This window comes from Pantherophis guttatus, chromosome 1 (assembly GCF_059756535.1).
Source record: "Pantherophis guttatus breed Tessera chromosome 1, ASM5975653v1, whole genome shotgun sequence".
Taxonomy (NCBI): Eukaryota; Metazoa; Chordata; class Lepidosauria; order Squamata; family Colubridae; genus Pantherophis; species Pantherophis guttatus.
The window spans coordinates 2,602,289-2,619,131 of record NC_142063.1 but is presented as its reverse complement, the minus strand read 5'-3'; the positions used below and the strand labels follow the sequence as shown (position 1 = coordinate 2,619,131).

At 46.4% G+C, this 16,843-nt stretch overlaps 1 protein-coding gene across 1 annotated transcript in view; it reads left to right on the top strand.

Moving 5' to 3' along the window:
* Nucleotides 1-16,843, top strand: part of FBN3 (fibrillin 3) — a 210,627-nt gene that overhangs the window by 71,853 nt on the left and 121,931 nt on the right. Inside the window, exons 10-13 of the mRNA XM_087893746.1 lie at nt 7,560-7,712; nt 10,991-11,188; nt 13,118-13,261; nt 16,350-16,469. Coding sequence (XP_087749872.1) covers nt 7,560-7,712; nt 10,991-11,188; nt 13,118-13,261; nt 16,350-16,469 — 615 coding nt within the window. The remainder of the gene's footprint in view (nt 1-7,559; nt 7,713-10,990; nt 11,189-13,117; nt 13,262-16,349; nt 16,470-16,843) is intronic.

Sequence of the window (16,843 nt, the reverse complement as noted above, 5' to 3'; positions counted from 1 at the left end):
GTCCTTCCTTCCTTCCTTCCCTTTCCTTCCATCCCCCCTCCCTCCCTCTTTCCTCTCACTTTATCCTTCCCTCCGTTCTTCCTCCCTCTCTCCTCCCTCTTTCACTTTTTCCTTCTTTCCTTCCGTCCTTCCTTCTTTGTTCTATTTCCAAAACGCAGCCCTGAGCTTGGAGAAACAGCCATCCCTGCAGCAGGGAGTTAACTATCTGGGGTTAACAGCTATTTTCTCTACTGAATTCTCACATTTTTGTCAGCCAAAGTGCTCCTAACGAAAAGAAGGACCAGGGGTGACATGAGGGCAATCTTCCAATATCTCAGGGGCTGCCCCAAAGAAGAGGGAGTCAAGCTATTCTCCAAAGCCCCTGAGGGTAGAACAAGAAGCAACGGATGGAAACTAATCAAGGAGAGAAGCAACCTAGAACTAAGGAGAAATTTTCCTGACAGTGAGAACAATTAATCAGTGGAACTGCTTGCCACCAGAAGTTGTGGGTGCTCAACACTGGAGGTTTTTAAGAAGAGACTGGCCAGCTCTTTGCCTGAAATGGTATAGAGTTTCCTACTTGAGCAGGGGGTTGGACTAGAAGACCTCCAGAGTCCTTTCCAACTCTGTTATTCTGTTCAGTTCGGTTCTAATATTGCAGAAGGAGCCAAGTTTTTTGGGGAGAGGGGGAGAGTGCCTCAGTTAATCCTTTGCAAATGAAGCTTCTGGGGGAAAATCTGGAATGCAGGCTTGGCTCAATGCCTTCTCTGTCTCCCGCCCCCTTGTCCTAACCAGAAAATTCCTTTTCTAATGACTTCCTCGCTTGCTTTGTAATTTTTTCTGGCTGGGCTGCCAGGAATCGCTTCCCGCCTTTTCCTTGCAGCTGCTCCCAAGGACCATAAGCCACTCTAAAATCCAGTGCCTTATGGGTCTGGATCCCAACGTGGAGACCCTCCCTCTTCCCTCCCCCAACCAGCCAGAGGTGAACAAAGTACCCCACTGAGATTGAGCAAAATATCTTTTTTGAGAGGGAGACAGAAGCCAACATCTGCCAAAGTTCGAGTCTTTGCAGGCTGCTTAAAACCATAAATTTATTTAGTTAGTGCATGGCGTAACATGCATGGATTTACAACAGACATTACCATTTCGCCTAGATTAAAAACACAGTAAAATATGAATTAACAGGTTAAAAGATCTATGCTCGGATACCAATGTCTAGGCCAGTGATGGCTAACCTCTTTGCCATCGCGGGCCAAAAGTTGGGGGAGTGAGGGGTGTTGCGTGCATGCGTGCCCACACCCATAATTCTATGCACCCCACCCCCCGCGCGTGCATCATGACCCCCCACGCTCCCCACCGCTTTGGCACGCGATGGCACGGTGGGCCCGGTAGGCCCATTTTTCACCCTCCCCAGGCTCCAGGGCCTTTCTAGGAGTCTGAGGAGGGCAAAAACAGCCTTCCCCACCTCCCCCACCCCCGGACGCCTTCCAGAGGCAGGAAACACTCTGTTTCCCTACTTGTGGTGGGCCCAGAAGGCCCGAAAATCAGCTGGCCGATGCCCGCCAGCTGATTTTCCCTGGACTGGTACAGGCACTCAGCCAGTTGTGTTGTAGTCTACAATTTGTCGTGCGACTCTGCAGCCACACTGAGGGGTGGATGCTGTACCCCACTTACTCAATGAATTCCAGCAGAATTGAGTGGTGAGGGGCTCATTAAAGGCTTGTCAGAAGTAAAAGAAGGGAAGGCAAAGTGGGCTGGTTTGATCCTGATTAAAATAAGACATGTTTTTATACAAGGCTCCGCTAACTCTTTAGAGTGAGAGGAAAAAAAAGAAAGAGAGAAAACGGGAGAAAAAGAGAGAGACAGAGAAACAGAAGGAGAGAAAGAGAGAGAAAGAAAGAAAGACATAAAGAGAGACAAAAAGACAGAGAAAGAGAAAGAACGAGAGAGGAGACAGAGAGACAGAAGGAAGGAAAGAAGAAGGAAAGAGAAAGAAAGAAAGAAAGAAAGAAAGAAAGAAAGAAAGACAGAGAAAGAGAGAGAGAGAGAGAGAGAGAGACAGACAGACAGACAGACAGACAAACAGAGAGACCAAAAGAGAAAAAGACAGAAAACACAGGAGAGAAAGGGGGGGCGAGAGAGAGACAAAAAGAGAGAGAAAGAGAAAGACAGACAGACAGACAGACAGACAGACAGACAAACAGAGAGACCAAAAGAGAAAAAGACAGAAAAGACAGGAGAGAAAGGGGGGGCGAGAGAGAGACAAAAAGAGAGAGAAAGAGAAAGGAGACAGAGACAGAAGGAGAGAAAAGAGAGAGAGAGAGAGAGAGAGACAGATAGACAGAAAGAGAGAGAGAGAAAGAGAGAGAAGAGAGAGAACGAGACAGACAGAGAGAGACAGAGAAAGAGAGAGAGACTGAAAGAGAGACCAAAAGAGAAAGAGACAGAAGAGATAGAAGGAGAGAAAGGGGGAGAGAGAGAGAGACAAAAAGAGAGAGAAAGAGAAAGGAGACAGACAGAAAGAAAGAGAACAAGAGAGAGAGAGAGATAAAAAGAGAAAGGAAAATAGAAAGAGAGAGAAAGAGTAAAAGAGAGAGAAAAAGAAAAAAAGATAAATTTCTACTCTGAATGGGAATGAAGAATGAGCACAGCTACTAGAAAAACCCAGCACACATATTGCTGTTCAGCCCCGTTGGGGAAAAAACCTTTGCCAGCCTTGTTTGCAAAAGAGAAGCTGCCCCGAGTTCAAATCTCACGGGCAGGCTGGAAAGGGCCAGAGGTGAAGACTGGGAAAGGATCCCTCTTTCTTTCTTTCTTTCTTTCTTTCTTTCTTTCTTTCTTTCTTTCTTTCTTTCTTTCTTTCTTTCTTTCTTTCTTTCTTTCTCTCTCCCTCTCTCTCCTTCTCTGTTTCCCTTTCCCAATTTCTTTCTCTCTCATTCTCTCTTTCTCTGTCTCGCTTTGTCTGAGCAAAGGAGCAGAGCGAGGAAGAATTACGATCTCGGAGCAAGGATGGGGTGGGGGCAGATCGTTTAAGCATCTGGACCCTGAAAATCTTTTCCCGGCTGCCAAAACATTTAGCAACACCAGGCAGATTTAATTAGGCTAGCCAGGTTTTAAAAAATAACCAAACGCCTCCCCCAGGAGGCCTTGGCGTGGCCAGCCAGACTACGTCATGCCACCGGCCGTTTCCCCGGAGCGAACATGTGCCATAAATGTGCCGTCGCTCGCTGTGATGGACAATATTTTTTCTGGCCAAACTTGAAAAACTTTCTTCGAGTTACGTTTCTCCTCCTGAAAGGGTCTTTTGTTCCCTCGGATAGCGGAGCACCTGGGGGGAACCTCCGAGCATCCTTTAACTTTGCCGGGCTAAAGATATTTTTGTGGTCCTGATTAGGAGCCGGAGGCCTCCTGGGAATAGTTTGAAATAGTCATTTTTTCCAACAGGAGCGGAGCCTTTGCTGATAGACCTCGGGTGATTTTCGCCCATTACATGTAAGAAATCATATAAAGGAACTATTTAAATGTGGAGAAACAGCTGCTGGGAGCTTATACCCCACTCTACCTGTTTCTTAATAGACTAGACTAGACTAGACTAGACTAGACTAGACTAGACTAGACTAGACTAGACTAGACTAGACTAGGATAGGATAGGATAGGATAGGATAGGATAGGATAGGATAGGATAGAATAGCATAGCATAGCATAGCATAGCATAGCATAGAATAGAATAGAATAGAATAGAATAGAATAGAAAATAGAATAAGATAGGATAGGATAGGATAGGATAGGATAGGATAGGATAGGATAGGATAGGATAGGATAGGATAGCATAGCATAGCATAGCATAGCATAGCATAGCATAGCATAGCATAGCATAGCATAGAATAGAATAGAATAGAATAGAATAAGATAGGATAGAATAGAATAGAATAGAATAGAATAGAATAGAATAGAATAGAATAGAATAGAATAGAATAGAATAGAAAATAGAATAAGATAGGATAGGATAGAATAGAATAGAATAGAAAATAGAATAAGATAGAATAGAATAGAATAGAATAGAATAGAAAATAGAATAAGATAGAATAGAATAGAATAGAATAGAATAGAATAGAATAGAATAGAATAGAATAGAAAATAGAATAAGATAGAATAGAATAGAATAGAATAGAATAGAAAATAGAATAAGATAGAATAGAATAGAATAGAATAGAATAGAAAATAGAATAAGATAGAATAGAATAGAATAGAATAGAATAGAATAGAATAGAATAGAATAGAATAGAAAATAGAATAGAATAGAATAGAATAGAATAGAATAGAATAGAATAGAATAGAATAATGGAATGAACGAATAGAATAGAATAGAATAGAATAGAATAGAATAGAATAGAATAGAATAACCAGAGTTGGAAGGGACCTTGGAGGTCTTCTAGTCCAACCCCCTGCTTAGGCAGGAAACCCTACACCACTTCAGACAAAGAGTTGTCCAACCTCTTCTTAAAAACTTCCAGAGTTGGAGCATTCACAACCTCTGCAGGCAAGTTGTTCCACTGATTAATTGTTCTCACTGTCAGGAATTTTCTCCTTAGTTCTAAATTGCTTCTCTCCTTGATTAGTTTCCACCCATTGCTTCTTGTCCTTTTTATAGTGTGGTGACCACAACTGATGTAGTACTCTAGGTGTGGTCTTCCTAAGGCTTTATAGAGTGGTCTTAGTACCTCCCTTGATCTTGATTGTATCCCTCTGTTAATGCAATTTAGGATCGTGTTGGCTTTTTTGGCTGCCGCCGCACACTGCTGGCTCCTATTTAGCTGGTTGTCCCCTAAGACTCCCAGATCCCTCTCACAGTCCCTGCTATTAAGCCTGGTTTCCCCCACTCTATATTTGTACTTTTGGTTTTTCTTGCCTAAGTGTAAGACTTGACTTTTCTCTACATTGAGTTTCATTTTGTTAGGTAGGGCCCAGGAATTTTTTTTTTTTAATTTTAATTTGATTTATATGCCACCCTTCTCCGGAGACTCCGGAGACTCCGTTAAGCAATAGCCTTCATCCTTTTTGTATATTTATACAAAGTCAGCTTATTGCCCCCACAAACTGGGTCCTCAATTTACCTACCTTAGAAAGGATGGAAGGCCGAGTCAACCTTGAGCCTGGTGAGATTCGAACCTGCAGAAATTGCAGGCAGCTGTGTTAATAACAGGGTGCATTAAACCACTGTACTACCAAGGCTCCAAGGATTCAACTCTGCCAAGATCCATCTGGATCTTGAGCCTATCTTCTAGGGTGTTAGCTATTCAGGGATCTTCCCCATAGACTATTTTGGGGGGGAAAAAACTACAAAGCCTTTTTTATTTTATTTTATTTTATTTTATTTTATTTTATTTTATTATTATTTCATTTCATTTCATTATTTTGTTTTGTTTTGTTTTGTTTTACTTTACTTTACTTTATTATTTTATTTCATTTCATTTCATTTCATTTCATTTATTTTATTATTTTATTCTATTTATTTTATTATTTATTTATTTATTTTTATTTTATTGAGCCCACTATGTCATTCATTACAGCTTTCCAACCGGATGCCTTTTTTTCTCAGCGCTTAATGGGAAATAAAGTCTCAATGGCTCCAGATTACGGGTTGGGGGATCATTGAGGCAGACCTCGACTCATACAACCATTCGTTTAGTGACCATTCAGAGTTACAATGGCATTAAAAGGGGGGGGGCGCTGATGACTGTTTTTCACACTTGCGACCGTCGCAGCATTCCTGGGGGTCACGTGATCAGTATTTTGGATGCTTGGCAACCGACTCCTATTTATGACGGTTGCAGTGTCCCGGGGTTGTGCGATGCCCTTTTGCAACCTTCTGACAAGCCAAATCCAAGGAGGAAGCCAGATTCACTTAACAACCATGTTACCAACTTAACAACCGCAGTGATTCACATAACGACGGTGGCAAGAAAGGTCGTAAAAGGGGACAAAACTCATTGTCTTACTTAGCAATGGAAATTGAGGTTGTGTTGTGGCCCGCCAGCGGCCTGCGTGGATTGTTGCTGATTCCGACGACGAGGAGGCTGGTATGGTGCTGCGCCAGCAGCCTGTGCAGCCGGCGCTCAAGTCGGACAGTGAGGAGGCTGGAGAAGATGTGGTGCCAGAGGCAGGGATTCAGCCAGGGCCTTCAGAGCCTCCAGAAGCTGCTTTAAATCACTGGGCCTGGTGGCTCAGCAGACTGATAGCATTGTGATTAACACCAGCTGCCTGCAATTACTGCAGGTTCGAATCTCGCCAAGGCTCAAGGTTGACTCAGCCTTCCATCCTTTCTAAGGTAGGTGAAATGAGGACCCAGATTGTGGGGGCAATAAGCTGACTTTGTATAAATATACAAAAGAATGAAGGCTATTGCTTAACGCATTGTAAGCTGCCCTGAGTCTCCGGAGAAGGGCGGCATATAAATCAATTTTTTTTTAAAAAAGTGAAGAGGATGAAGTGGAGGAGCCTCTTCTCAATGCACGGGCGCGCAGAGTGGCTCCTCAGGAGGAGGTCTCCTCGAGAGTAAGGCTTGGGGCTCATTGGCCGCTCCCTTAGCCTATTTAAGTTTGCACACAGCTTGTAAAAGTTGCAGGAAACAACGCCATATTCGCTCGCTGATCATTGAACCTGGATTTTCTTTGCAAACCTTGCTCCTGGCCTTTTTGCCAACTCTTGTAAGACTTTATCTTGCTGTGGAATTTCTGGCAGGTTGGTAAGGACGTTTTAGTTAACAGCCTGCATTTGTAAAAAAACTACGTTTGGAAGTAAATTGAGTTTGGTTCATAGTTTGTGTGTGCTGCATTCTCTGGGATCCGTAGCTGGGGCAGAATAGGTTGTAAGTCAAAGATTACCAATACTCTGTAAATACCCCTCAAAAAATCACATGGGAATTCGGGCCCATCAAACAAAGATCTCTCCATCCCAGCCTGCTGCTATAACCTAAAGCGCCCCCCCCAGGAGTCTCCATGCCCCCCCCACCCCATCGTAGCAGGAGGGGGGACCCTGCGATCCTATGCTTTCAATTTCACCTCCATGCTGCTTGAGGAAATCCCCTAACAGCAGGCTGTCTGGGTTATGTTGGACTTCATTTCCCATCTTCCCCAGCCAGCATGGCGAATGCAACGGGTTTATTGGGTGATTGATTGACTGATTGATTGATGAGATTCAAAGTTACATCACTGAAAAAAAAGGATATGACCGTTTTTTTCACACTTACGACGGTAAGTCACATTGATTCGATGCAAACGCTTGGCAACGGACTCGTATTTATGACGGTTGCAGTGTCCTGGAACTCATGTGATTTCCCCCTTCCTCAACCTTCCGACAAGCCAGTTCACTTAACAACCATGTCACTCACTGAATGACGGCAGCGGTTCCCTTAACGGTGGCAAGCCAAGTCGTAGAACGGGTCGAAGCTCCCTTAACAAAGGTCTCACTTAGCAACATCAATTTGGGGCACCATTGAGGCCGTAAATTGAGGACTACCTGTAAATCACCACCACCCCCGGCCATTTCCTGCCTCACCTCTGTCTCTCTTCTGCCCGCAGACCAGCGGATTGGCACTTGCTTCTCGGCACTGATCGGTGGACGGTGCGCAGGGGAGCTTCCTGGCCAGTACACCAAGATGCAATGTTGTTGTGACTCCGGGCGCTGTTGGGCCATTGCACAAACTCCCGAGATGTGCCCCGTACGGGGATCAGGTGAGTAATTTGTCTAAGACTCTCTGGGGGGGGGGACTCGGGGCAACATCATGCTCCAGAGGGGCCTGGAGGCTAAAACTTACGATGAACGGTTGCAGGAATTGGGTATATCTAGTTAGATGAAACGTGGGACGCGGTGGCTCAGTGGCTAAAACGCTGAGCTTGTCGATCAGAAAGGTCGGCAGTTCAGCGGTTTGATTCCCTAGCGCCGCGTAACGGGGTGAGCTCCCGTTACTTGTCCCAGCTTCTGCCAACCTAGCAGTTCGAAAGCACGTAAAAAATGCAAGTAGGAAAATAGGGACCACCTTTGGTGGGAAGGGAGCAGCGTTCCGTGCGCCTTTGGCGTTGAGTCATGCCGGCCACATGACCACGGAGACGTCTTCGGACAGCGCTGGCTCTTCGGCTTTGAAACGGAGATGAGCAGTGCCCCCTAGGGTCGGGAACGACTAGCACATATATGCAAGGGGAACCTTTACCTACTTCGGATGAAAAGAAGGACCAAGCGGGACATGATAGCATCTTCCAACATTTATACAGATACAGATTAACAGAGGGGGAAGGGACCTTGTAGGTCACCTAGGTAAACCCCCCACTCATTTGAGGGATTGCCCCAGGGAGGAAGGGGTCCACTTATTCTCCAAAGTATTGAATAATCACATTTTTCCTAATGAAAATAAGGACTAGGGAAGACATGATAGCAGTCTTCCAATATCTCAGGGGTTGCCCCAAAGAGGAGGGGATCAAGCTATTCTCCAAAGCCCCTGAGGGCAGGACAAGAAGCAATGGGTGGAAACTAATCAAGGAGAGAAGCAACCTGGAACTAAGGAGAAACTTCCCAACAGTGAGGACAATTAACCAATGGAACAGCTTGCCACCAGAAGTTGTGGGTGCTCCATCACTGGAGGTTTTTAAGAAGAGGCTGGACAATCACTTGTCTGAAATGGGGTAGGGTCTCCTGCCTGAGCAGGGGGTTGGACTAGAAGACCTCCAAGGTCCCTTCCACCTCTGTCATTCTGTTTTATCACACCAGCAATGGATTATAAATACATTCGAAACAGGCTCACCATTCCCCGTCCCTTCTGTTGCTAGGTTTTCAGTGAGTTTTGAATTCTCACGCTCATGATCCCCAGCTAGCATTTAACCAGGGATGGATTGTGGGTGTTTATGGATTATGGGATCTGGAGGGCGATGCGGGGAGGCATACTGAGGATCAGTAGTGGGTTTCAAATCCCGGCACTACCAGTTCGCTGTCGGTAGCGTGCAGTGCTTCTGCGCATGTGCAGAGTGTTTTTGATGACGTCTGGGCAGTTCCCACAATTCCTGGAGGAAACGTCTTATCTAGATCCGTTCCAGTCGGGTTTCAGGTCTGGGCACAGCACAGAAACGGCATTGGTCGCGTTGGTGGATGATCTCTGGAGGGCTCGGGACAGGGGTTGCTCCTCTGTCCTGGTCCTGTTAGATCTCTCAGCGGCTTTTGATACCATCGACCATGGTAACATGCTGCGGCGGTTAAGAGGGTTAGGAATAGGGGGCACCGTTCTGCGGTGGTTCTCCTCCTTTCTCTCTGACCGGTTGCAGTTCGTGTTGGCAGGGGGGCAGAGGTCGACCTCGAGGCCTCTCGTCTGTGGAGTGCCGCAGGGATCGGTCCTCTCGCCCCTTCTGTTCAACATTTATGTGAAGCCGCTGGGTGAGATCATCCATGGTTTCAGGGTGAAGTTCCATCAGTACGCTGATGACACCCAGCTGTACATCTCCACCCCGGACCACCCCAACGATGCCCTTGAAGTGATGTCCCAGTGCCTGGAGGCTGTGCGGATCTGGATGGGGAGGAACAGGCTCAGGCTCAACCCTTCCAAGACAGAGTGGCTGTGGCTCCCGGCATCCCGATATAGTCAGTTGACTCCATCACTGACTATTGGGGGCGAGTCTTTGGCCCCCACTGAAAGGGCTCGCAATCTGGGAGTCCTCCTGGATAGGCAGCTGTCCTTGGAGGAACATCTGACAGCTGTAACTAGGGGGACCTTTTGTCAGGTTCGCCTGATTCGCCAGTTGCGGCCCTTTCTTGATCGGGATTCCCTGTGCACAGTCACTCATGCCCTCGTCACCTCTCACCTGGACTACTGCAACGCTCTCTACATGGGGCTCCCCTTGAAGAGCACCCGGAGGCTCCAACTGGTCCAGAACGCAGCAGCACGGGTGGTGACGGGAGCAGCCTGGCGCTCCCATGTAACACCGCTCCTGCGCGAGCTGCACTGGCTCCCAGTGGTCTTCCGGGTGCGCTTCAAGGTGTTGGTTGTCACCTTTAAAGCGCTCCATGGCATCGGGCCTAGCTATCTTCGAGACCGCCTGCTGCCACCAACGACCTCCCATCGACCCGTGCGCTCCCACAGAGAGGGCCTCCTCAGGGTGCCATCAGCCAATCAATGTAGACTGGTGACCCCCAGGGGGAGGGCCTTCTCTGTGCGGGCACCTACCCTCTGGAATCAGTTGCCCCCAGAGATAAGGAGAATCCAAAACCTCAGTGCCTTCCGCCGTGCCCTTAAAACTCACTTTTTCCAGCAAGCCGGGCTGGCTTAAGAAGAAATTTTAAATGTTTTAATTGGTTTATATTTTTAATCTTGGGCCAAATTTATATATATATTAATTATTTTTTAATATTTGTATTCCATGTTTTTAAATTCTGGCTGTACACCGTCCTGAGTCCTCAGGGAGAAGGGCGGTATATAAATTTAAAAAAAAAAAAATTACAGTCTTACTAGAGTTGGCAGAAAGCCCAGAAGCAGTTTTGCAGACACGAAGGAGAATGAACTAAAGTTGTTCTCTACAGCTTGTTGCAATCGGCATTCTTTCTTAAATAGGCTAAGGGAGTGGCCAATTAGCCCCAAGCCTTACTCTCAAGAAGACCTCCTCCTGAGGAGCCACTCCTGCCTTTTGGCAGCTCTGCGTGCCCGTGAATTGAGAAGAGGTTCCTCCTCTCCTTCCTCTTCACTTATGGGAGCTTCTGGAGGTTCTGAAGGCCCTGGCTGAATCCCCGCCTCTGGCACCACATCTTCTCCAGCCTCCTCATTGTCCGACTAGAGCGCCAGCTGCACAGGCTGCTGGTGCAGCACCACACCAGCCTCCTCGCTGTCGGAATCAGCTACAATCTGCACAGGCCGCTGACGGGCCACAACAAAGCCACTTCGAACAATTGGCATCCATTTGGCAGGGAGTTTTATAATCCCCCTTAACTTTCTGAGTCAATAATCAGGAATATGATGTGTCTTTATTTCTCGCAGATGAATACCGTTGGTTATGCATCGAAGGACTTCCCGTCGTTCCAGGCTTCCCTGGCACCTTTCCGGGCCTTCCCAGCTTCGGTCCCAATGGAGTTGGGCCGGGGATAAGTGGTCCTGGAGGATTTGGACCCAACGGAGCCAACGGACAAGGGGGCATCCCTGGATTGCCGGGGACGGGCCCCGGGAGTTCTAGCATCGGTGAGAGAGGGCGCCTTGTTGAAGAAATAGAAACAAAGAGGGGGTTAAAATCTGGGTTTCAGCTGAGATCTTTGGCTGTCAAGCAACCCTCAAAACCTTTCACGAGTTGCACCCCAAATTGGCATCTTTGACCCAGGCTGCAAGAACAGAGTCCAGGGTCCAGAATGCCCAAATGCCATCTGGTTAAATCGTCCTGCATGCCCTCCAGATGGGGAACGCAAACCAAGTTTCGTCAGAGAACGGGGTCCAAAGGAGGAGGAGAAGGAGGCAAATTGAGGAGTTCTTCAGAGGAGGTGCAAAATTTGTCTGGGATTTTGGGGGACACCCCCCCCCTTTCCTGGGATGTTCCTCTGAACAAGGAATGCTTCCCATAGAGCAGCGTTTCGCAATCTGGAGCAGTTTCCGAGACATAGAAAGTCATGGAGTCCTTTGCAGATTGGTGTCTTCCCAAAAACTCTGCCCTGTTCAGGTCACTCCCCAAACCCTATAGATTTATCACACACACACACACACACACACCCAAAAAAACAGTGGACCCCAATCCGTCAAGAGGTTGCATCCCAAGCTGCTCTCTGCTCGTCTGTCTTCTGCCCTTCGATGGTGGCACATCCTGGCAGACCGGAAGGTGATGGCGTCTTCTCCAGTTTTTGGGGGTGGCAGAAAGGGGTGTCTCTTCTACTGACTGGCATATCTGCCAGGGCCTGCCTTGCCTTATGGGGTACCATCCCCCCCACCCCCCCACCCCCAACCCACACATAGAGGAGACAAGACACTAGGATATCATGGGATGGGCAGGGACATTCATCGGAGTTTAGTTTAGTTTAGTTTAGTTTATTAGATTTGTATACCGCCCTACTCCCGAAGGACTCAGGGCGGTGAACAGCCATGAAATAAAACATATCAATACAAAATTTAAAATAGAAATAAAACAAGTTAGATAAATTTGGCTGAACCATATTTAAAACCCCAATAATTTAAAACCAAATTTAAAATTGATTCCTCCCCCCCCTCCCCCCGGTTCGATTTAACTTTTGTTAAATCGTGAAAGATAGATAGATGGATAGATAGGTAGGTAGGTAGGTAGGTAGGTAGGTAGATAATAGATAGGTAGATAGATAGATGATAGATAGACAGACAGTAGATAGATAGATAGATAGATAGATAGATAGATAGATAGATAGATAGATAGATAGATAGTAGATAGTAGATAGAAAAATAATAGATAAATAGATAATAGAAAGAAAGATAGATAGATAGATAGAGATAGATAGATAGTAGATAGATAGAAAAATAATAGATAGATGATAGAAAGAAAGATAGATAGAGATAGATAGATAGTAGATAGATAGAAAAATAATAGATAAATAGAAGATAGAAAGATAGATAGATAGAGATAGATAGATAGATGATAGAAAGAAAGACGGATTGATAGATAAATAGATGATAGATAGATAGAAAAATAGTAGATAGATAGATGATAGATAGAAAAATAGTAGATAGATAGATGATAGATAGAAAGAAAGAAAGAAAGAAAGAAAGAAAAAGAAAGAAAGAAAGAAAGAAAGATAGATAGATAGATAGATAGATAGATAGATAGATAGATAGATAGATAGATAGATAGATAGATAGATAGATAGATAGTCTTGGAAGCAAACCCACCAACATCTGAGGCCCATCAGCAGAATTTGGGATAGGGGCGATTCCCGGAGGCTGGACCTTGATCTAAAACTCTTTTCTGTAAAAACTAAGATTCTAGTCCTCATGTTCAGCAACCCCAAAAGTGGCTGCATTGCACCCAGGAAGATCTTGAATTTTGATCAGCAGGCTCGATGTGCCGACGAGGGCATTTCCACCTTGGGCAAGACCACTCCCCGAGAATTGGGGGGGCTTCACCTCCACAGAAACCCCCCACTGCCTTGTTTCTTCTAGGCACAGCGACGCTAAACCAGACGATCGACATTTGCAAGCATTTCACCAACCTGTGCTTGAACGGGCGCTGCATCCCCACCCCGTCCAGCTACCGTTGCGAGTGCAACATGGGCTACAAGCAAGACGTGCGGGGCGAGTGTATCGGTAAGCAAACCACAATCGGTGCAAAGCCCAGTCAATGCTGGTTCCTCGGGGATAGGTTTCAGTTCACAGCCAAGGGGGGAGCTGCAGATTCAAAAAAGTGAAGAGGGTGGCCGTGAGATCAAACTCCTGCCTTATCATCATCCCATAATCCCTTGCAGGGTGGAGTCTGGGCAACTGAATGGAGCTGAGTGTTTACTGGCTGGATGCCCTTCCTGTCACCAATGCAAAGTTTTTCTTCAGCAGATCAGTGGTGGGTTCCTCCCGGTTCGGCCCGGTTCGGCCAAGCCGGTAGCGGTGACGATATGACGTCACCAAACCGGTTCTCTGTTCAGGAGCTGGGTCCTCCCACCCCCCACCCCCGGCGTAATTCTTACCTTTTATTTGGCCCCGCCCCCAATCTATTCTCTGCCTCCCGAGTCCCAGCTGATCCGCTAGAAGGAAAAAAACTGTTTAAACTCTTGCTGCGGGGCTTCAAAGGGCCGCCCTACAGCTGATCAGCAGTTAAAAAGCAGTGTGGTGGTAGACCAGTTCGCTTGAAAAACGAATGGGTAGACAGGTGTCTGCAAAAATAAATGGGTAGATCGGTACAGCTCTGCAAGCAGTTAAAAGCCTGGTAGACCAGTACCTCTCCTAAATCCTAAAGAATTGTCACATGACCATCAAACCACACCCACAAAATAAGCCACCCCCACAGAACCGGTAAGAAAAAAATTTAGAACTCACCCCTGCAGCGGATGTATTCTCATTGTGCCCAGAGAGAGAAATATCTGCCTCTACCTAGGATCAAACTCACAGCCTTCTGATTGTGAGGCGAGAGCTCCACCTCTAGGCCACTGCACCACTCCATTCAACACCTGCCCTATGATGCATGAAAAAGCAGTGGAGACATTTTGACTTTTTTAACTGTTTCCTGCTGTGGCACTCTCCTCCCAAGTAGTTGGGTCAGCCTGCGCTGTTCTCGCCTTCTCTTCACTCTCCGTGTTCGAGGATCAGGAGTGGGTGGTCCTTGCTCATCGCCTGAGCTCGGTCTCTCATGATCACTGCTTAGCCCCTCTTGGTCATCCTGACCCCCTTCCTCCCTGTCTACAAGCTGTCCCAATCCTGAAAGGCCCTGGCCTGACTGGGCCTGACCCTCCCCATATTCCTCCAAAGCCAACGAAGCCACCCCCTCGATCTCAGGGCTCCAGTTCTGGCTTGTCTTTCTATAGAATGTGTTTGTGTTTTATTTGTATAGTTATAATGTACGCTGAAGATGGGATTTAATTTTGTCGTACGAGGTGCAATGACAATAAAGTAAACTAAACTTCCTCTGCAGATTCAGGCTCCGACGGGAGCATGACGTTCTGCTTGCAGCAATGGGATTTGCAAAAACCATTTGCAAAGAGATGCAATTTGCAAAAAGATGAGCAGTGAATTGCCGATTTAGCAACCCAATTAATTTCCTGAAAGATGTTATGAGCCCCAAATGTAGAAATGGTGTGAGACAATTAGGGGACCGATGGCATTCATTCTGTTATTTGTCTTTATAATCATTACTCTGTAATATTAACTGCGTGGCTCCTTGCTGGGATATGACTCAGCTCAGATTAAAATAAAATAAAATCTTTCGGGTCATCTGATTTAAAAACATTGGGGAGGCCCGTCTGGCAATGCTAGAGGCTTTTAAGTTATGGATAGGATGTCTCCACCCAGAAATTTATGCTTCTCCAAATCTCCCTGAATCTATTTATCCAACGACAGGCGTGGGAATAAGGTTTGAGCTATTCATTATAATAATGGGCAGTTTGGATGGAGATAAAATTATTGGGGCAATATTTAGTTCAGTTTTCTGGGAAAGATGGCATCACAGATGCCAGAAGACCTGTGACATCGGATGATGAAAAAAAAAATGCATTTGTGGTCCTTCCAAAAATTGCATCTCCCTACAGTTTTAACGGGGATTTGCTTTTATTCCTTTTCTGAAAATGGACTGAAATTTTTTTCTTTCCTTTTTTTTTTATCTCCTCTCAAAAGGGGCAGGTTTCTGATTTAATTAAATAAGGAAGAGCTGAACTTGAAGGTCCTACTAAAAGTCCAAAATTCCCCCAATGAGTGACGACCTCTTCAAACTATGCAACATGCAAAAATCAGGAGGCACCTGGTAGCCCCTTTTCCAATCCACCCTTTTTTAAAAAAGCAGAAACATTCTGATAAATCCTACAACCTCCGAGACTGACACCCGTTCGTTTGAATTAATGGCTTCTCAGTGTTTTTCAGTTTGGCGACTTGAAGATGGGTGGACTTCAACTCCCAGAATTCCCCAGCCACCATGGTAGGCTGGGGAATCCTGGGAGTTTGAAGTCCACCCATCAGCTACAGCTTCTGTCCACACTTCTGAAACTAGTCCTTTAAGTATCTTGGCTGATTTTTCTGCATGTGTAAAAAGAAATCCATGAAAAGGAAAAGCTAGGCCATCCTAATTTCCAAAGTTACGTCAGCAACCTGAGGGAGACTCCCATGTTCTCTTAGCAGGCCAAAATGGCGGAAGGACCTTGGAAAGGGATTCATCGGCTCCCAAAACAGGGGGAATAAATTGTGGGGTCGGGATGATACAGGGAAGCAACTCTGCGATGAATCAAAGCATCCCGGCAGCCATTTTGCCGACGCGCCCTCAACTTTGCCTCAAAATTTAAGTGGGTTTTGCAGAGCACGGCGCTCAAATTAAACCAATGTAAGTCATTTGGAGATAGACTATATAAACCGGCAGCCCAGGTTCGAAACCCCGGGCGCCATGGAAAGGGGTGAGCTCCTGTCTTCGCCCTCAGCTCCTGCTCACCTAGCAGTTCGAAAGCATGCAAATGCGAGTAGATAAATAGGTACCACTTCGGTGAGGGAGGAAACAGTGCTCTGTGATGTCATGCTGGCCACGTGACCATGGAAATGTCTTCAGACAGTGCCGGTTCCTAGAGTCAATCACGAGTAGCGAAGTAAATACACACACACACACACACACACACACACACACACACATATAATCTATCTCCAATTGACTCATATTTACTCTGTCTCCCCCACCCCCCTCTCTCTCCCTCCTCTCCCTCTTTGCAAGACATGGATGAGTGTTCGAGCAGCCCCTGCCTCCACGGCGATTGTGTGAACACCCCCGGCTCCTACCACTGCAAGTGCCACGAAGGTTTCCAGAGCACGCCCACCAAACAGGCCTGCATTGGTAAGCCAAAGGGGGGTGGGGAGTGACTGTGACTCTCCGTGGGATCGGTGCCTGGGAAGAATGGGAGGAAAGGGAATCGAACCAGATTGCAAGGAGGGAGACCCACAAGGGGGTCAAAAAAGTCAAGATGGCAGTTGAAGCGTGGCTAAGAAAGAGGTGAGCCTTTCATTGCATCACGGCAATTATCTTCTTGACATTGTTTGGACCAGGGGTGAAATCCAGAAGGTTCTGACAGGTTCTGGAGAACCGGTAGCGGAAATTTTGAGCAGTTCAGAGAACCGGTAGCGGAAATTTTGAGCAGTTCAGAGAACCGGTAGCGGAAATTATGAGCAGTTCAGAGAACCGGTAGCGGAAATTTTGAGCAGTTCAGAGAA